Source organism: Falco punctatus, assembly GCF_963210335.1.
Source record: "Falco punctatus genome assembly, chromosome: 11".
In the NCBI taxonomy this organism is placed as follows: Eukaryota; Metazoa; Chordata; class Aves; order Falconiformes; family Falconidae; genus Falco; species Falco punctatus.
The window spans coordinates 33,740,403-33,762,292 of record NC_137591.1 but is presented as its reverse complement, the minus strand read 5'-3'; the positions used below and the strand labels follow the sequence as shown (position 1 = coordinate 33,762,292).

At 41.3% G+C, this 21,890-nt stretch overlaps 1 protein-coding gene across 3 annotated transcripts in view; it reads left to right on the top strand.

The window, feature by feature from the left end:
* The first annotated feature begins 7 nt into the window (after window positions 1–7).
* BRINP3 (BMP/retinoic acid inducible neural specific 3) overlaps window positions 8–21,890 on the top strand; it is a 220,875-nt gene continuing 198,992 nt past the window's right edge. The window contains exons 1-2 of one of the 3 annotated variants that reach the window (XM_080407509.1): window positions 8–664; window positions 18,758–19,043. In XM_080407509.1, coding sequence (XP_080263635.1) covers window positions 18,808–19,043 — 236 coding nt within the window. In that variant the 5' untranslated portion in view covers window positions 8–664; window positions 18,758–18,807. Of the gene's footprint in view, window positions 19,044–21,890 lie in introns of all 3 variants that reach the window. The other 2 variants (XM_080407510.1, XM_080407511.1) reach the window with 2 other exon arrangements.

Genomic DNA, 21,890 nt, shown 5'->3' with positions numbered 1-21,890 from the left:
CCGGCTATGCCGCTCCCCCCGCTCCGCAGCTCTCCGCGCCCCGCCGCCCCCGCCCCCCTCCCCGAGGGACGGTGGCAATGTCCGGGGAATCCCGGCGCCGCGGGGAGCGGAGCGGTGCGGAGCAGCCCCGGGAGGTGGCCGGTGCCCCCAGCCCGCCCCGCTGCCGCCGCTGGCGGGGCCGCGCTCGCCCCTCTCCGGCCCGCCCCGGCCCGGCGCCCCTCACACCGCCCGCTGCGCTCCGGCCATTGCCCCGCCCGGCTGGCAAACCCCTCTCCTCCTGCCCGCTGCTCAGTTCCCACAATTTGCTGTTCTATCCTTGAGGATCACTGCCGTCACCACCAAAAAATCCCACCCCAAGCCCAGCAAAGCCTAACCCTCCCCGCAACTCCTCTTGCCGTTCCGATTTCCTTCCCTCTCTCCTGCTCCTCCCTCCCCCGCCCCGTCTCTGGGTCTGGAGCTTCTCTCCCTACACACACACGGAGGGACGCGCGGTGGGAATGGGCTGTTACACTTGCTGCTGTGCCGCACAGAACTGCTGATGGTTCTCAAAGTCCCACCACCATGCAAAGCCCTCCTCTAGCCTGAAGCCGAAGATCATGGACTATATGCTTGGAGTCGGGATGCATTTTGCTCACAGCCACTTGGCTTCCTGCAATTTCATCCGGTGAGTAGGTTTTATTTCACGTTCAGGTTGCTTGTTTTCAACAAAGAGGATACTTTAAAAATATTAAAAAAAAAAAAAAAGGAAAAGCAAAAGGCAAGAAAAGGAACGTTCTAATTGCCTCGCCTTGCTTCTGAACCTTTCAGTAGCCTGGCTGGCTCCACTTTCTGAACTCGAAGAATTAGGAAGCAGCAGCCCTGCTTGCCCACATCCATTCCGTGCGTCAGTCGCCGCTCTCGGCACCAAGTTGGCAGTCCGCACCGGAGTCTCGCTCGCAGTCTTTACCATTCTGCTGCTTATGCATCACATTTTATGAATGCTTTCATGAAGCACTGTACCTGCTACATTCCCTAGTTTAACCCTTGCAGATACAGCTGCTCGCACGGGTGCTGGAGGGGCTCAGCGTTCCTCCCCGTGTAGGAGGATGGACAGAAGCCGCTGGCGGTTCAGGGAAGTCGTGAGCGTGTCTGAAGGAGTGCCTGGAAGTCTGCATAGGGAGATAAGGTGGAAAAGTTGGTTACTGATCCCCTGAAAAAGCTTGGATTGGATTGGGGTGGGGAAGTTCCCTCCAGAAGAGAGAGGAAAGGATTTCCAGCCCTAATTACACCTGTCCTGTCGCTTGTGCCCGAAGGTGACAGCGCGCCGGGGTGCGCGGGGAGGGTGCGGGGGAGCGGCGTGCGGCTGCAGCCGGCTCCTGCCCTGCCGCTGCCCGCTCCGCTGCACGCCCTTCCCGCATCTCGGCATCCCTTCGCACTTCCTGGGTTTATTTATCGCTGCTCTCGGGAATACCTGTATTGTTGCTGGCCTAAGGAGCACAGGGTAGGAGTGAGGCGCCGTCTTCACAAAACGTATGCCCACAGAGATACCTGCCGCGTTTTGAAGCGTAGAATATCTTTTGGATCAAGTAGGGGCTTCTTTGCTTTGAAAGAAAAATAGAGAAGGGGACCAAGGAAATAAACAGCTTTTGTAAAAAAAAAAAAAAAGAAAAAAAAAGAAAAAAAAAGAGGGAAAAAAAAAAGAAAAAAAGGACAAGTGCCTTCAGAGTGCTATTTATGTCTAATACTTCCAGTATTTCTGTGTCTCTAATTAGCGGCAGAGACCCACCCACGGTCAACAGCAGAAGGTAGGGAGGGAACATGTTACTTCTCATGGGGAGGTATTGATTGGGCTCCATTTAACGCTGTCATTTGGTGTGCAGGATAAGTGTGTGTGTCTGTGTGCAGTCATGTCTCCAAAGCAATACATGCAGAGATCACAAGGAAGGTGCTAAAGGCTTGCAAGCAGGTAGAGATGCCAGTGAGAAATACATGAGATCCGAATTTATTGCCTGGTGGTAAGCAGAGGATAGAAAAGATCAATACCCCCTTCAATAGCGTACTCCCGAGAGTGCTCCCCCGCCTCTCTCCCCCTCCAAATTGCTGGCTGATGTCGGGAAAGGGGGAGTGAAAAAGCCCTTCGAGCGTGGGATCCAAAATTCATCCTTTCTCCAGCTCCTCGCTTCTCCCAGCAGCGCGAAAGCCCCATGTCTACTCTCCTTACAGCTAAGCCTCTTTCTCCCAGAGTCTCTCCTGCGGGAGGTTTTTCCCATTACCGTCATTGCCGACCTGCCGCCTCTGCCCCGCCTGCCCCTCGGCCGCACACACCTCCCGCCCAGGGCCCCTTCGCACGGGACTGGGGTAATTAACCAAATCCCCGCCATTTCTCCTGAAATACCCGCCTCTGCCGCTGCCGCTGCTGCTGCTGCCGCTGCTGGGATCCTCCCGCACCAGGCTGCTCCGGAAAGTTTCCGCGTAGTCATGCCCCTTTCCCTTCCTAGGTATAGAGGATTACCTAGGTAAGTGCGTTTCAAAAGCTCTACCTGATTTTTAATCCTTCTCTCCTCCCACCCCCCACCCCCAAACCTTGGAGAAAAAAAAAACCCAACCCGTGGAGTCCTGCGGGATTATCTGGCTGTGGGAATAGCTCAGCCGGTGAGCATCAACTCGCTGTGCCGGTTAAATGATAGCGCTCTGCAGAAGAGATTTATGTGCCCATCAGCGGAATGTTTCCTGGGTTTAAGAGCACTCTATATTCCTTCTGTGCCGACGGGGGTGGGAGATGGTAGGACACAGGATGAGGGCAGTGGAGTTGTTTAGATTACGGTCACTGTGATGGATGGCAGCAGAACGGTGCTTGGGCAGTAAAACTGACACAGGTTGGCTCGGGTGGCGTTTCTATACTCAGCATAAGGCAGGGGGACACGCACCAAACACTTTGCATAGAAACATCAAATAAATCAATTCAATGAATGTAGGCCTAATGGGCGATTGCAACAAGCCAGCGTGAGGTTTTCTTAATAGACAAGGTTCCCGTTAGCCTGGGTGGTTCATCTCCAGTGGCCAGCACTACCAGACCAGAGGATACCCTCTGCTCACATTGGGCTGGATGACTCAGAAAAAACCAGGAATCCGAGGCAGCAGCCTGACGGCTTTTTGCATTGCTTTGGTTGGTTCTTTTGCTTTTTGTACATAAGACTGGTCGTGTGTAAATACTTCCCAAGCCCCGTGACCCATTCCCGAGGGAATGGTCCCCAACAGCCCTCTTGATTTAGGTGTCCAGTCTCCCTGCATGTCTGTGTCAGGCTTCACTGTCAAGGATTATCTGCCACCTCCTCTGCTACCTTCATCTCCTCCGGAGCTGTGTGGCTTTGGGACTTCCTTTTGGCCAGGAGTTAAATTTCCTAATTTCAAACATTGGCAGTGGCGGGTGGACACCCAGGGAGGGGACTCTGGCGGAGGAAACACCTTTAAAGATGCCTGCCTGGTCATCCGCTTGGACTTAACCCTACACCCTTCCTCCAAGTTGTGCGCGCCCCCGGGGCGACGTAGCATGCGGGGGTGGGGGGTGGGGGTGGGGGGGGCGAGCGGACCGCGCCGCCGCCCGCAACAGCAGGAGGGGCTGCGGGAGGAGCGAGCTCCTGCAGCCGGGCGGCAGCGCCGGTCCGGGCCGCGGGCTGCCGGGACCCCCCGCCTCCCCCAGCCTCCCCCAGCCTCCCCCAGGCTCCCCCAGCCTCCCCCAGGCTCCGCAGAGAGGGAAGCTCGCTGCTTCCATCACCTCGCCTGCCTCTGGGTAGGGGAGGGAGGGATCCAGCCTCCCAGGGAAGCGGGTGCCCAGCAGCCACCCATCTGCGCGGGCTTGCCGGGGCTGCCCGCAGCGGGGAGAGGCTGCACCGCGAAGGGTTAACCAAGGGCTGCAGGGTGCTCCGAGCATGAGTCCTGTGTGCGCCTCATAGATGCACCAGCCAATCCCAGGCAACGGAAGCATGAACTATGTGTAGCATGGTGTAAAAGGCGAGAGGTAAAGAAAATAGTGTAAACTGTGACTGTGTGTTGGAAGACAGGAGAGCTGCATTTTTGTGCTACGATTTCTGTGCCATTTAGAGACCATCATGCATTTAAAGAGGTAAGGGCTTTGTTACCCTAAGTCTGTATTGTGGTTCACTTCCGAATTTTGGTGTATTTTCTGTGTACCTTTCACTAAGTGTTAAGTTGTGTAGCACAGAGTGGGAAGAAAGTGGCATACGGTGTGATTTACTGTTTGGGAATTTTTTTGAAAGGCTATGTCAGTTTCAAGTTTTAATAATTTCTTTCAGAGATTAAGCATGTGTATGCATGTGAAGTAAATTTATGACCGGCAGAGAAATGTAATGTATGTGATAAGTGAAGGATGATCTATTGTAATGCCAAAATCAGTCATGGATCCATATCAAATGGAGGCCAATGTGAGATAGACCCGATTTTGAAAAAAAAAATAATACATAGAGTAATTCAGAGACATGTATCTGACAATCAAATCTGACAGAAGAAATAAAAATAACTTCTTCCCTCGAAAAGCCCACGTCTGACTTTATTTAAACATGGCATCACAAAAGAATGCTATAAAAAGTCAAACCCTTACAGAGTCTGTATTTTCAAAGATGAGTGACTGACACATTAAGTATACAGAGATAAAGCTACAGTGGCCCCACTTAGATTTACAAGATATAAGGAATAACTTCGGAGGAGCAATCCATTTAGGTTTCAGACTTTACAGACTGCTGTCAATGCTCAACTCCAACTGTACAAGGAGTTACTCATTTTAAATATGTGCTCGATCAGCTTTACCGTAAGACCTAGCTCTGAGAGTAGAAACATTTGTCTTGTATCTCTTCCTCTCTGTATTTAAGTGTAGCAACAGAACCGTTGTGTACTGTCTATCAGAGTTCCATAAAGAAACTACCTACGGATTCTTGAGTTCACCATTTCTCTCTAAATCATGTACATAATTTAAGCATGGGAGAGAAAAAGAAAAAAAGATCTGCTATATTTTCAGTAAGCTGATCCACCACCAGTGAGAGCTAACCTCCCCAACAGACGCGGAGTTCACCAGAGTTGCTGTGTTTGGGGTGTTCATGAAATGCTGAAACACTGTGACTGAAAACGTTAACTAGGAAACATAAAAACAAGCAGCTGAATGTTTTACAGATCTTGCTGCAGAAGGCAGCATTTGTACAACAAGCCAACAAAACAACTTGAGGATCTTTGAGTGATGTAATCACCCCATCATCCTTTCCCATTTTTTCTACTGCTGTCTGAATGCTATTGTGAAAAATTCATTATAGAAGTCTGCTCATTGTTTACATGATTGTGTGTTTGAAAAGTTATTTCTATAGTCACGTAGATTGCAGTGACTTTTTGCTCCTCTCAATCCCAAGCAAAGACAATGATTCATGATATTAAAATATTTTTGTTTCTGTTGGCTTAATGTGAAATTGAGTGATCGTATCTGACTACGATCAATCTAAGAAATTTCTTGCTTGAGATGCAACACCTATTGAAAGTAAAAGAAAGCTCTTTTTAGCAGCAAGCTTACTTCTTTAGCAATTTTTGAAAATGTAAATGGAAATTTGGAGGATCAATCAATTTGCCTAAGTTGTTACTTAGAAGAAAAAGGGAGTGATGGGGCGTATTAAGTTATACTTTCTGGAAGCGTTGTTTTCTAGCTGCCATATATGCCTAGTGCAGCCCTTTCTTGTTCCTCCAGAGCTACAGCTCTCCTCAAAATCAGAGGTAGACATTGATTTTTTTCTCTCCTGAAACACTAGGAATCTCATATGGGAGCAAAATCACCAGAAATACATCTTGACAAATAGAGCCAAAATACTCTTTCAGAAAGGTTGCATTAAAGAAAACTGTCCTGTTAGACTGCTGCAGTTAGTAACTTACAGCTAGTAATTTTATGGGGAAATTATCTTACTCTTCTTCTTGATCTCATCCTATACCTTCATAAGAGACAGCATTTTTAAAAAATAAAATGCAGCCACGTTCTCTTCATAGCATTGTTTTCCTATTGTTCAATATGTCTGCTGTTCAGTGAGGGCCTGATCTTGCACAATTAAAGAAGATCATAACATTGCTATTAACTTCACTGAAAGCCAGATCAATTTCCAAGACAATAATTTGGGACCAAAATGAACTTAAGATTTATTAAAAAAAAAAAAAAAAAGGCGAGAAAGAGCATCAGGAAGTTACAGGCTGCATACTGAGCAACTGAGCAGTGTAAGGTTTTGCATATCTTGAATCAAATAACATTAAAATACTAAAGAACTGAAGGATTTTTAACCTGATCTTATGTTGGTTTGGGTCTCAGTACTCTATCATCATTGATAAATAAACATTTTTTCTGTATGAAGTTGAGGAACATTAAGAGAGCTCCATTTTCTGAAGTGCCCCACTGAGCTGCAGGCATTCAGTACCTTGCGACGCAAGTCATCGTACTGCTGAAAGCTATAATGTGAATAATTTGGTCTCCTGGCTCTGAAATTAATCATGTAGATGTACCACAGTAACTGTGCATACATAAACATAGTTTGTATATACATATGCATACATAGACTTAATATGTACTGTACTCGCTACACACATCCACCCATGCTTCCCTCCACACACATGGTATGTGTAATTACTCTTTTGCCCTGGCTCATATGACCAATTATTTGGCACAGTCTTTTTCCTGTCTCCCATTGACAGTCTCCACTTGCTCTGTATGCCACAAAATAACGTGCTGACAAGAGGAAAGAAGGACACTCTGCCATGTCAAAGCTTTTCATGTTTAACTAATGAGCCTCTCACAAAGGCCACAGATTTTGTTGCACCTTCAAAAGAAGATTGACCAGGCAATATATACTGTTAGCTAAATTAAGACTATTAAACCGTAGTGGTTTCTTTTATAATGAGGTGAGATCCTATGGCTTGTCTGTCAGATACCTTTACTGTAGCAGTCACATTAATGGTGATTAGGAAATTCTGCTAATTTGCAGTAACACCTTCACTGCCACATCTACCAGCCCTAGATTAATGAGAAAAGAGATTTCTAAGGTATTTATTATACACTGCCAAGTAAAGGACTTAAATCTGGGGAATCAAAGCACAACTCTATACCTTTAATCCTGTATTATTCATGACTACTAGAACTCTGTAAGTTAATTTAGCTCTTTCAGTACTTATAAATCTACTGGAAATAACAAAAACACCTGGTTAACTGGACATGGATGATGACTCCAAAGTTAAATAGGATTATTAAAATCTGATCTAAATATGTTTCTTCATTATTTTTTTGCCTTTTTTCCCCTTTCTTTGTTAGAAATTTCTATTTCTAAGGAGGCTTAACATCACTGGTGAAAAATACCACTGCATGCTGAAAAATGGTATTGTGGATTGAGATGGCAGCCCGAGAGTGTATTTTTAATTAGCTATTTTTCACCTAAAACAATATTGATCCTTATTCATTAGCAGTTTGGAAGACAGACAGAACAAATATTTTTTACAATAAATTCTATCTTGAATAATCTTGTTTGTTTTGTAGTTAATGTGCATTCCTAAAAGTTAGAATTGCTGAATTTTGAACATGAAGTTTTACATACATGTAATTTATAGATATGTGTACTTTATCATCTTGAGAGTGATCACATCAGCACTTGCATTTACTTACAGGAAAGGTTTGAAAACAGTACAAGCACAATGTTGGCATTCAACCTTTTGTTCTTCCATCCTGAGCTGCTGGCTGATCTACAGGGCAGAGCTGATACCCACCTCTTGTCCTCAAGAATGTGCAGATGCTCAGCATTTCTTGGATTAATCACTTTATTCCTTAGTTTTGTACCAACATTTCTTATGAAGATGCTTGTTTATGTAAAGCAGCAATGTTTATGCAAGTGGAGACATCCTGCTGCCAGCCTCTGGAGACTATGAATTTATTTCATGTAGAACCATTAGATGGTGATGGCTATTAGTTGGTGATGTTCTCTTTTTTAATCACTGCTCCTGTGGGATATGAATCTGACTGATTGGCTTAAAAAGTAAGAGGTTTACTAACTTACTAAGTACCCTTTAAGCTATCTATTAGCAGAAGTTTACTACTCGGAGTCACATTAGTTGAAGAGATAGTAGCGGCTTTTTTTGAAAGGTACTCTTATTTATTAAAGAGTTCCATTTCTTCATACTAGTTTGTCTTGGCTAGGCAGTCCAGAACATTTTCTTTTTCTCAGTCTTTCTGGAGAAAAAAAGGAGGCTGCAATAAAAAAAAAACCACACAACCCTATGTTCGTCATGCTTAGACTGCTGTGATCTGTAATCTCTAATAAACAGACTAGGTGTCTCTAATTCTGCACTGAAAAGATCCTAGCTGAAAATTTAAAGCTTTTCGGCATTAGCTTAACACCTTTCTACTAAATCGGAATGTGTTTCTCTTTCAGTTACAACAAGAAATACTGATAATTTTGTACTAACATGGTTTTAGAGTATCACGTAGCTAAATTAAATCAGTGGAGAGACTATAACTTGTGGTGAGACTCTAAACCCTAGACTTTATCTCCTTGTATGTAACATGATATTCATAAGAAAGACATATTTTAGCAAACAGACTTTTTTTTCTCTCAAATTCTGCAATATTTCTAAACTTGTTAAAAATCAAGACTTACAAGGAAGCTTTGGTGTTATATTTATATGTGACAGCAGGCTACCCAGTACACATGACATAATTATTACTTGTACAGTCAAGCTTTGTGTGTTATCCATCCTGAGATGCAATTAGGTCCAGACTGGCTTGCTGAAGCTTGAATCTTTGCTCAGTCAGCCATAAAGTCCCTACTCTCACTATAAAAAATTAATAGCTATAACATGAACATTTAAGAGGATCTGGCTACTGCCCATATACTAGCTACAGGCTGAAAGTGTTGCAGCAAAGGGACTTATGAAAAGTCACACAACAATTTACTGTAGGATCAGATGTAGAACCATGGTCTCTTGAATTCTTTAGGTTCTGTCTAAGGAGCTTGCACAACAGGTGACAAGTGGTTTCAGACACGACAGCAGTGGTGTAAGTTTATATTTTTTTTCTGCTAGTTTAAATATGTTGAAGCTTAGGAACCCAAAAGGATTTTTAACCATCCATTCATACCAGCTGAAAACCAGCTACACCATCTGTGAAATCAGCTGTAAAATATGCTAATGAGGTCTGGAACACTTTTGTCTGAAAGACATAAGAGAAGAGCAAAACAAAAACATTCCCATTCTATTAGATATCAATGTTAAGAAAATATATAAAATCTTCCATTCTTACTGCAATGTATCCAGAAAAATGCACTGAAAGAAAATTGTCGTGCCATTAGATCTTCATGGAGATTTTTTCTAACTACTGGTCTAAAGTGTAACCACTCATTTTCACATGGAAAATAAAGTAAAGAAGAGTGTAAATCCTTGATCAGGTGTCACTTAGCTAAAATTACAAGGCTATTTCCCATGCCTCAGCCAGAGCTCTAAACGGAGAAATTCATTCTTAGAAATAAAAAAACCTCCATTGTTTTCGTGGGAACATTTTGAAACATGAACAGGATTATGGATTAGATTAGGTAATATCTGAAGGGATGGAAGTACAAGAAACTAGGCTGGAAGACAGATTTTATAAATATGTCCCCATTACAGTCAATAGAGTTCATTGCTTCTTTGGCCCTCTTCTAAAGACCAGAGAACAGCTACACACCATTATTTTTTCTTCTTCATTATTACGCAAGGAATATTAGAAATTCAACAGCTTCAAAGAAACTATTTTTACTTGAGACTGACAATTCCTTTCCTCTCCATCCGTTTTTGAACATTTGTTGTAGAATCTCCAGAAACAGAAATTCTAAGTAGCAACCAAAATAAACAGCCACTCCATTAGTAGAGTGAACATCCTCCCTTTTATTTTATAACACTTTTGTCATCCAATGATTTGAAAGTATTCTATAGACCTTTATTCTTCAGGCTTCACAATACCCTTCTTTCCTGGTCGTATGAACAGAAACTATAATTAAAGAAGGTTAAGGGACTTGTCAATGTTTATACAGTAAAATCAGAGCTATACTTCAAGGTAACTCTGCTCCCAGTACTCTCCTTCCTCTATAAACTGAATCTGCTTCAGCTTAAAAATCTGTTGGTGAGCAAAGTGGCTTTGCATTCCATCTCATTTTAGCCTGATGTGAGTCCTCCATTAGGGAACAATCAGTCATATTTGGATTGGTCCTCAGACTGGAAAACCTGGAACTCAAACCTTAGCGTACAACCTGTAAATAGCTGCTTCCTCCCATTCTAGATGGCAACAACTGAAACAACTCTGGGGTTTAAAATTAGTAGAGGGATGAAACTGACTAAGTAAGAGCTGTTTGCTGTTCTGATGTGGTTTACTGGATATAGCTAACTTACATGTGTCTTAATATGCATGCTCTTTTCATAACCAACTGATACTTGGCTGATAAATTAGGCCAGAAACTGTCTGGGAACAGTTATGGGTGAAAAGGAGACATACTACTAGAATGGTAGAACTAGAACACACTTTATGACTTTCCAGTGATAGTTTAATATTTATTTTTAGAGTGTACTCTTAAAACAGTCAATGAGATTATAATAGCAGAGAATATCAAACATTTTAAAATTAATTGTTGAGTTTTAAAAAATTCTAGTAAGCTGGAATGCAAGCTTCTAAATATCTCTCTTCTGTTCAGATTTTTTTACAAACTTGAATGCTCCAATATGCAAAATTTTATGTCACAGTGATGCATGTCAGCTTGAACCTGAGGAAACAGTGGACCAGAAACTCTCCCTGCGCTGTTCTTTTTCTTTTCCTGTAGCACAGATCTCAAACTTATTCAAAGAGAGCTTGTTCTGTTTCCATTCTAACTCTTTTCATACCATTAGGTGCTTCAGCTGAAAACCTTTGGACAGGTTGGGCGAATTCTTAGCATAACTTGTGCAGTGGAAGAGTGACTTAAGACTGAAATGTCGTGCACAGTTCTACATGCAAAGATTTTTTGCACATGGGACACTCCATGTGCACTCAAGGACTTGGAAAGATAAAGTTTTAATCCCCTACAAACTTTTAAGATTGTTCAAGTACAGTCAGTCAGCCTGGAGCAGGTTTAAAGCTCTCAAGGCAGCAGATTTTTCTGTGGCTTCCTGGCACCCTGAGTGTCAGTCAGCTGAAACCCGGGCCTCGGTCAGGGTCCTGCCTAGCTGTTCCAGAAATTAACTTAATTTTAGCTTCTTGTAGGACTGATGGATTTTATCTGCCAAACACTTAGCTACTAGCTCCCGTGTAAAGATGAGGAACTGAGATACCATGAAGACTGGGTGCCGCCTTCTCTCTGTTGTGCACCTACACAATTCACGTCTGAGGCATCCAGGCACCTCACTGCTGTCATAAACCGTGCATTCTGCCACGGTCGAGGAACGTGGAGCTTTCTGGCTCACGAGCGCAGAACAAGGGCTAAAGCACCCAGTGTCTGCAGCCGGGCCAGGAGCTGAGTGTGGCATGGTGGCTTCCCAGCAAAGGTGTGTATGGCCAGGCCCAGTGCCCCAAGCCCCAGGCCTGGCCGGGGAGGCCATGCGGCGGTGCAGGAGCTGGGGCAGTCGCACCAGCACCGCCCGGGCAGGGACCGGAGATCAGGGAGCGCCCGGTCAGGCCCCAGGATGGGTGCAGGCCCCGGATGAGGCCAGTCATGGTCGTTGAGGCCTGTGTGTGCACTCAGGGCCCTGACAGAGAATTTCTTCCCCTCAGTGTGTTCCTTGCAGGAACAGATTTACTCATTAAGGCAGAAAGACTGTAATTGCAGTTTGGGGACGCTGCCCTATGTCATCAGCTAAACAGGTAAGAATCCGTTTGCACAGGAGGATGAACTTAGATTAACAGATTGAAAAAAACACCTGAGGGAATTTATACATCATGATCAGGGCAGCAAAGGAAAGAAATTAGGTCTTTCACAAATATCAGGCATTAAAACAATTACCTTGGTACATCTGACAGCCAGTGTGTACTTCAAGGGCTAAGGAGACTGGCACTAGCTGTAGCGGCATGATATAGAAAGCACGTGGGTACATCCAATTAAAGACTCACAGGCACCTGCAGGAGTGAAATTCTGCAGGGACAGAGCAAACACCTAGGCTGTTTCATGGGCAGGAGCTGTAGCTTGTGGCAATTAACTCTCATGTTCCGGACAGACTCAATGATGGCTGCAGAGGCTGGGCTGACATAGGCGTTCTTTTTCTGTGGGTGTATTTTGTTTGTGTTCCTCTTCTCTGAAGGCTGAGATAAGGAAAAATTAGCAGGATTGCTTTTACAAAAAAATAAATAAAGAAAAATCAGACAACTTATTAGTTCTCTGTTTCAGCTTTCAAGGACATAGTTACAGGGGTCTTGTCCTTATCTTACATAGAGAAGATAGAAGAAAGCTGAAATTTGGCATTGGACGAAGCTTTATTTGAACAAAGAAAAGCTGTTGCTTTAGGGTGCAGATAGTCAAAGGCAGGTACCAGGACCTGATACGAGGACTCCACTTATTTTTAAGCCCGGAGTGTAAAACTCACTTAAGGATGCTAGATGTAGAATTATTTTCTCCTTTCAGATTTGCCAACATCTCTGCTTTTGAGCCTCTGCTGAGGAGAGTTCCTAGGTCAGGACTTACTGTTAAACACAATGAATAACAGAGAACAAGCTGATTCAACCCCCTTCACTGAAAATCATCTGTTGACAACTATATTTTGTCTCTCCAGATGCCTTCTACTTCTTGCATAATGGCACAAGCTGTACCCTGCAGCTCATGTGTATTGGATCTGATGGCAGGGAGAGCTCTCCATCCCTTCGCTCCCCAAACTCCTCTTCTGTTTCTTTGCTCTACCAAATGTGCATAGTTCTCCATGTACCAAAAATTGTCTCTTTTGTTATTGCACCAGACTTCTGGTGGTTCTTAAAATGTGTGAAAGCTAACTACTGTCAAACAGCTGCCTACAAGCACAGGACAGAAGAGTCTACTACAGTTCATGAGTCCTTCTGCTGTCCTTCAGGAAGTTCAGATTGGAAGAGTTTATGCTGTGGATTTGGGTATCTTCCTTTGAAGAACAGAATCTGTGTGGTGGCTGAGAGCAGAGCAGAGCACAAGTGAGATGCTCTTTAGCTGCACCCTCCTCCTCTGTAACTGATACTGATTGCAGCACTTTCTGCTCTTTTCTTCCACTGCATGTCATCAATTCATGGCTATTTCATTCACAGTAGACTGTGTGAGAAACTCAAGGACAGGTGCCTCCCCAGTTCTCATTCATTTAAAGTTGTTAACATGTGAAAAATTAAAATAAAAGTTAAAAAATCAGTGGTTATAAGAAAGTTCTTCTGAGTAGGTCCTGTATCCTGTAGTGTTTTACAAAGGTGGACAATATGATCATCACACTTCAGCTGAGGAAGTGAAAACAAAGAGACATAGAGTGAGAAAAACAGGGTCTTATAGCAGATAAGCTTTATTCTTTATGCAAAATTTCAGTTTTTCAGTGCCAAGATACCATTGAAAAAAATGGTTCTGTCTTGTCTTCTATGAGCTTTACTGCTTTCCATCCAGCTGCTGTGAATAAAATATTGCTTAATGTTGAAGTCACTCATAGAATTCCTGAGAATTTTGTGTTATAGAAAATAATTTATTTCATACCTGTTTTCCATGATTTGCAATCTAAAAGAAATATCAAATGTACTCTGTTACAGTTACTAGTATGATACATCAAAAGGAGTAACTTTGAAATCCCTAAGGCTTATAAATGAATGGAGAGATGGAATAGCAAAACCCTCATAAATGATAAAATTATTATTTTACTGAAATCTAACTACCTACAAACAAAATCGGTTGTATTCCTCCATCTGTTTTCTTTGTTTGTTTTTAAAGGCATATATATTTATTAATTATTATTTTGGTTAGTTCAAAGAAAACTAGGCTTTGTGTTTTGCATAAAAAAGCACCATTTTAGAGACATTACAGTTTCTAACTCTTGTGAAGACAGGAACATAGTAACATAGTGTTTCCTGATAAGTTACTATACTACTTTTCTTTGAAATAGAGAATAACAATCTTAAATTTTTATTTATTCATGATGGGAAGTTACAGCCAGGAGAATCCCACTTCAGCATAGAGATTTCTCAACTTTCCATGGAGAGCTGGGACATTTCAGTATTCTTATGGAATTCTACTGAGTGTAAAACCGAAAGGGCTTCAGTGAGATCCTGGTGTTCTGCATTTCCACTGTCCAAAGGAGATCTCTGTGAGATGCAAAGAGAAAGAGGGAATACCAGAGGCAAGGCCGTGTTCGTTTCTGTGGTGCTGACAGAGATTGCAGGGATGTTGTTCTACAAGTAACAGAGGAAAGAGCACCTCAGAGCAAGGATACAATACCTCCCAGACTTGCCTAATAGAGAGAAATATTGACACCCCCCCGATCTTATTAAGAATGTCTGTACATTTAGTGTACAGTTATTTTGAGAACTACAGGTATAGATCTGGCCCAAGAAAGCTACTGATGATGCCTAACATCAACTTTATTGACTCTCATATAAAAAATTACTTCACCAGTTAAACAGCAGCAATCTGTTTAGTAGCTATATGTCTACTGTATATTAGAACATCTGTTTTATACATGACTTTTGCCTCTTACAAAAAACAAAAAGGTGCATGCAGTTAGTTTACCACAAATTTAATTTTTTTCCTTGAGAAAATTTTATACTCTTTACATTTTGGAATGGATTTAAACTTTTTGATTTGCTTTTTCTTGAACATTGCTGTCCACACATCCGGGCTGGCCCTATATTGTTCTGTATATCTTAGTACATGTGATTTATCAGTTCATGTTCTGTAAGCAAGAGAGCTCAACCCGCAAATTAAGCAGACATTTCATTTTGTACTATTTTAGGTACAGTAGCTTAGTGAGTTCATAAACCACCCATATGTAATTATATACCATTTCTAACATAAAAAAAATAATGATCTGCTAAAAGGAAGACTGAATTTGTTGGGGTTTGCCCTTCAATAGGATGACAAGAAAAAGATTACAGATATTCTGCATTCTTGTTAGCAGCTGAAGCTTGATGAAATTTGTCCCAGTGGCCACAATGTTTGTTTTGCACTTGCCAGAACTATATTCTGAGATGGTGTAAATGCATGGATTTTACCAGTCTTCAGCACCCTTTACACGTTCATGAAACCTAGGACTTAGCTATGGTATTTCCAGAAGATGCTGAGTCAAATTAGTTCTGCATTAATGCCAGTGAGGGGACAACAGATTTCTAACAAAGAAGAATTTACCCCATTTTGCTTCTTGAACTCACTCTAACCTCAGAATTTAGAATAGGAAGGGCTGGAAACTTATTAGCACTTGCAAGTGGTAGCTGGGTGAAACCCTGAGGATAACAGAACATAATAGTGCTGAGTATCTATACCTGATAATTGTCCTCTAAGTTAGCACTTCAAAAAAGGAGCATGTTGACATGACAGTTTTATTTGAAGATGTCTTCTCTACAGAGTGTCTTCTTCACTTTAAAATCTGCTAGCTCTGTTACTTAACAGGTGTTCATTTATTTTTCAGTTCTCACATCCCACCCTGAAATCAGCAGGTGCTCTACCACAAATTTAATTCAGATAGTTCCTCCATGGAGTTCCATGATGGCTGTGGTAACTACAACCTTTGTATGTTCCACATGCCTATAACGGTCTCTGAAAAATGTTTTGAGGGCATTTGCATTCATTAGAGAATTTAAGTATTTAAAATTTTGAGATATTTTTCACACCGTATCCTTAGGAAAGTTCCTTAGGCTGAAATTTTCTAAATTATCTTTCAGTAGGAAATACACATTTAAATCCCTTTAACAGCTTAAAAACAACCTTAGCCTTGGTCTTTTCATGCTTCATCTCTTTGTTTGTTAAATCGAGGTAAAAGTTTACTTGTCAAGGGTGTTATGAGGATTAATGTTATGCAGACTGATTCTACAATGATTGGACAATATAGACAGTGGATAAGTATCAGTTAGAAATGCACACATTATTTTACTCTCCCTAAGGACTAGCTGTATATTTATACTCTTGGAAAATACCTTCATATATCTTTACAACAAGGAGTTTATTTTCTTCTGTAACTACACAGGTTCTCTAAAGTTTATTTTGCTAGTGGTTAATTTATGACATGCCATGAGGTGTAGCATTAAGACAAGCATAGAGCAGGGATCTTCACTATTCCTTTTCAGACGCTCATTTGGTCTAGTTTTAGGCAGATGCTACATATACAAAGTAACTAATTTTCCAATCCTAATATTATCAATTTGAATTCAAAAGGGACCCAATTAGTCATCATTACAGTTTAATGGCCTGAAACACTTCAGTGTTAATAAGCACCCGAAAAAAGTAAACTCCTACCTCTTGCTATTTAAACCATTACAGCTTTTTTCAACAGAAAAGATAATTTAGGAAAAATAGAACCTTATGTCTTAGCCAGCCATTTTATAACAGCAGTAGGTTTGAAAATTAAAATTCTTATTATGCTCTTCGTAGCTTTACATAATGTCAAGAAATGACGCCCAGGGTCTTCCTTGTCAATGAAGAGGATGATGGAGGGGAACGAGTATGCTGTGCAATGTATTTTTCCCTGATTGTCAAGAAGAGAGACAGAAGTATTTGTGGATTTTCACTCTGTTGTGATGCAAAAGCTGGCCTGCAGCTGGCCAGGAAGTCTGGAAGTGACTGACATCTTCTTCATTTACACTGAGCTAATTTTTAATGGGAAATGATGCTCAAACTATCATCATGTCTCTTACGGGCTAGGGGAGCAATCTATTGGTTTTCAGTCCTGCTTCAGATCTATACATGCTTTTTCATGTGATGTGATGAAAGTTACACAATAGTTAAACCTCCCATACATGAACTTCAACCTGTAAAGGAAAGCAGACACCAATCTAGGGAGAAGATACTGAGACTTCATACAATATATACAGATCTGCAGGCTTTTTGAATTTAAGTGATTGCTTGAGAGTATAAATAAAAGTTAGAGAACTCTTTGTTGTAGACTCCTGGAATCTCATTTCAAAAGGATTTGTAAAATTAATGCAATCTGTGTTTTATGATCATAAACTACTGCATGGTTGTAGCCATTTATGGTTACGAGTCAGTGCCTTGGCATATGCTCAGCATGAAATGTATGAATAAGGTCCTTTTTTCAGTAAGATTGCTTACACATTTGTTGTTTGCAGGATCAGGTCCAAATCATGTTACAAACTATTACAGTTGTTCCTAGGAAGACAGTAAAACTGACTATTTCTCTGGTTATATAGACAAATAGACAGATTATTATATTCTTAGACGTTAAATTCCTGTTGGTTCACATGAGCTCCTGTGCTCTTCTGGAGGCAGTTAACTTTCTGCAGCTGTAATGTTTATCATCTATACAAAAGATTCTTCAAAATGTTAATGTCTCAAATGTATGCATAGAGCATATTTATTCAGCTACACCATTTCCCTTATAATGGACGAGTGGTACTGAGTGTGCCGTTGCAGAACTGTTCTATTGGAAGCATCCTTCATTTATGGTACACTTACAAATTCAGTTACTGATGGTAAAGAATAAATTCCCACCAAGTAAAAAAGAAAAAAAAATCATAGCAAGGGGCACTGTAAAAATGTCATAATGTGTGCTTTTTTGAGTGAATGTGAATTAAAAAGTGTTTTTCCCTGTAAATTCATTACCTAGAAAAATGAAAGCTCTCACATTAGTATATTTTAATTAATTCTGTGCTGTTTTACCTTAGACTGAAAACTAGAACTGATTGTTTCTATATGTTTAGGTATCTCCATGATCTTGGTCATTTCAGTATTTATGAGAACTACATGCTCTTGCACAGATATTTTCACAAAATCTGAGCAGGATGTAGAATCATTATCCTGTTTCACAGGTATGGGACCGAGGTATAGAGAGAAACTGTGGCTTGTCTTCACTGAATTCCCACATGAGGCTATGGGTAATACTTGATTTTTGCTCAGGCACCCAAACAATTGTTTAGGCTCCATTTAAATAGTGTTTCTGGGCTGATTCATTGGGTTGGAGTGAATTGGACTGAAAGACAAGTGCTGTTAGGGATACTCAAAATTGCAGCGTCTGGAGCTTGAATAACTCATTGAACTCATCACTATGGGTAGCTCCAGTGCTATTGATCAGTGCAGTCACTCTTTGTCCAGCCATGCTAGTTTGAACAGAATAATGTGAGTCTGTTAACTACGTCTGTAGTGAAGACAAGCCATTAAGTGACTTTTCCAAGGACATAAAAAAAGAAAGCAATCTGGGTCTTCTTAATCTCCTCTGTTTTCTGTCCAATATATGAACTGCAACCTTATGCATAGACATTGTTGAATGATTTTGTACTGATGCTAACAGGCAATAATTCTTGTGTTGCATATTTTTCATTAATGACTAGCATTACTGGAAAAAACCCCAACAATCCCTCCCCTGACATTTGTGAAGGTTTCCATTCAACAGTAAATATTATCACTGATGATGTTAATGAAGACATTAGTTTCACAGCATTTGAAGTACTGAAACACTCCACTATTAACTAGCCTAGTGGGGTTTATGCTAATGTAAAAGTAATAAAGTAGAGGCCACTATCTCTTTAAGCTGAAAGAAAGGAAACTTGTTTCTACTTCCAAGGGATGCCTAGTGTGTGCTTATCTAATTGACTGTGTATTTTGTCTAGGTGTTGAGGGAAAGCTAAGAGAATGAAGGCTCTAAGTCCCCAGTGGAAGCATGATATGGCGATGCAGTGCTGGTGCTGAATTGTTCTCTCTGATGGCTCTATGGGAGTGGATAGCACTGAGTCTTCATTGCTGGGTTTTAGCAGTTGCTGCTGTTTCGGATCAGCATGCCACAAGCCCCTTCGACTGGCTCCTCTCTGATAAGGGACCCTTCCATCGCTCACAGGAATACACAGATTTTGTGGAAAGAAGTCGACAGGGATTTAGCACAAGATACAAGATTTACAGGTATGAAGCAAAGGGAAAGCAATTAAGAGATATCATCCTTAGAAGTTGTAAATTATCAACAGGGGTTTCTTTAAGGGAAAGTTTCAGTGTGGGAACAAATCCATAGACACAAAATTCATTGCTGAAATATATGCAAGGCCATCATATATGCACTGTGTACTGTGGAAATGCCTGCTTGTGTTGTTTCTGTTTTGTTTAAAGAACTTTTGGTAATTGATTATGTTGCTTTGGAAAACGTTGTTTACCACCTACCTCTACTTTGTCCTAGGGACATACCCTTAAGGTATTCAAACACCATCTTTAATTGCAGAGAGCTACCATGGACCATCTTTGATCATGCAGCAAACTCCAGTTCAGTTGGTTTAAATGTGGGTCATAAGACATAAGCTGAGACTTTAAGAATGGGAATTGTGGCTCCACAGATACTGTTGGCAAAGCATGGGCCTCATTATACAAATCAGGGCATTTCAAAAGTGACTCGAAAAGTTTAATGTGAGTTTATACCATTGTTTTGAGAAGCAGTTTTCTCATCCCTGAAGGACTGAACAATAAGAGCCACTGGGAATTTTAGCAGAAGTTGCAGGTGTTTGGTCCATCACAAACCTCAGCATCAGGCTGGCCCAATTCAGACTGAGACAAGAAAAAAGCAGAAGACTTCAAAAGGACAGATCTGCTTGAGAATTTGTGTCTTGCTGTAGAATTGCTTTCACGATACATTTGTAACCTATCACTTTCTACTCTTTTGAGACAGCACTGGTGAAGTCTTCTTAATCATTTGCAAGAGGTATTACTCAGTAACATTGAATAGATTTGTCGAGATGGGAATGAAAAGGAGAGTGCAGTTTAATAGTAGTGACCTAATGGCAACTAGAAAGAAGGGATAGAAATGAGGGAGCATGAGAGATTAAGGACTGAGAAAACAAATCTATAAGCAGAGAGACTTTTCCACTTCATGTTATAGATCCCTCCTGGCAACAGAGAGAAGAGGGGTGGCAGCAGGGCAATGCAGGACAGATTTTTAACTTCCTTAGTAACTCTCCAGGCTATAAACACAGACCGTTTTGGTATGGAAAGACATACAAGATTTCATTTAAAATCATGAAATAGGTTGTGCAAATCTCATACCTATTTTAAACTATTAGTGATATATGCCTATATGTATGTTATATTTAGTTCAATGTCCAGTGGCCTGTGACAAAACTTCTGGTCTCAGTCTGTAAAGATTTATTTTTAAGGAACTCACTTTATTTTCTTTTCCTAAATACATGCAGTAGAGGGCACTCTGTTGCAGGTCAATTTTTCAGTGGGCTCATTTGCCATATATAGAGAAATTAAACACATTTTGAAAATAAAGTGTGATTTTGAAATATGCTTGATGAAGTGGCTTGTCTTAACAGAACAGCATTGCCCAATATTTACTGCATTTTAAAAGCCAGCTGTCAGGACCAATAACGTAAAGCCAATAATGCAGAGACTGAGGCAACATATTTTATTCCTATTATTCTGTATTAGTCAACACAAAACCAAAATTATCTTGCTAAAAACATGAAAGATGAAATTGTATTTCATTTCAGCTCTTTCACTGAGGTCTGAGAATTTTTCTCCTCTCAGCCATCATTACAGAAACATTGTTAAGTTTTATCTGTAATCATATCACTAGCATTTATTTGAGTTTGTGCATAGGTCTCAATTGACTTTAACTTACAAAATCCCACAGAAAGTGTTTCTTCGGTTTATATCTACCCTTTGCCTACTCCCTTCAAGAAATGAGCTGGGAAGTTAAAAGAGGCATAAGCTACTAGAGTCAAAAGAAAAGCTGCATTTTTTTATTTAGTCCTCCAAATAGAAACCTTACTGCAAAGTTCTCTTGTGAAATATGGTCCCATTAGAAAGCAGTGCAGAACACGGTGACCTTGTTACGAACCACATACTGTAAATTTAATCCCTGTTGCTTTTCTATGAGCTTTCCCAGGCTAAGGGATCTGGAGTCTAATTGGTCTGCTCATTCCCTCACCGATCTTTTACCTAATGAAAACGATCCTTAAGGGACGTAGTCCTGATTTGAATGGAGAGGTAAGGAAGGGGAAAACACTAGGCCTGCACTGGCTCAGCTGAATCATATTAACAAGAAAGAAAGGTGCCACTCCAAACAGTGCTATAAGGAGGGCCTCCTTTCCCTTTGTTCTTCACATCAGGCCTTAAAGCCTACACCTGAGACCTGATGTTTTAAGAATCATGGGAAAGGAAACTCCTCTTGCTTCACTGTAACATCTGTACCAGGTGAAAATCCATGGGATGGAAGGAGAGCAAAATGTATAGGGTAAGTGTTCCATTTTGAATCTGTTCTGGTCAGATGCTTGGCACAGTAGGGTCAGACAAGACTCTTGTTTTGTTTTTTCAAAACAAAAATGTACAAATGTGGCAAGTAGCTGAAGACTACCTAAAAGCGTGCCTCTCCTTTGGGGAAGGAGTTGGCTCAAAAAGAACTGATGGGATTGTGACCAGTAGCAGCTCTTTCCATGTCTCCAAACTAATGGCATCCAAGCTGTATACAGAAGATGACCCATGATATCTCTCTGCCAAAACCTAGCAGGTACTGCTGCCAGTGGGAACTAACTCTGGGCAACCAACCTAATGCTGGGACTAGGTGTTTGCAATTAACAGCAATTAAATGGTTTCAGTAAAAATAACACAAAACCAGCAGTGAGTTGCACGTACTGTATGTAGTATTTTAAAATGTGTTGGAGACTGTGGCAGGAAAATGCTGTATGACTTTTTTTATCTTCCCCAACAGTGGAACAATTATACAGAGACGAGAATGATATTTTGATTTCATTATTTTCCCCC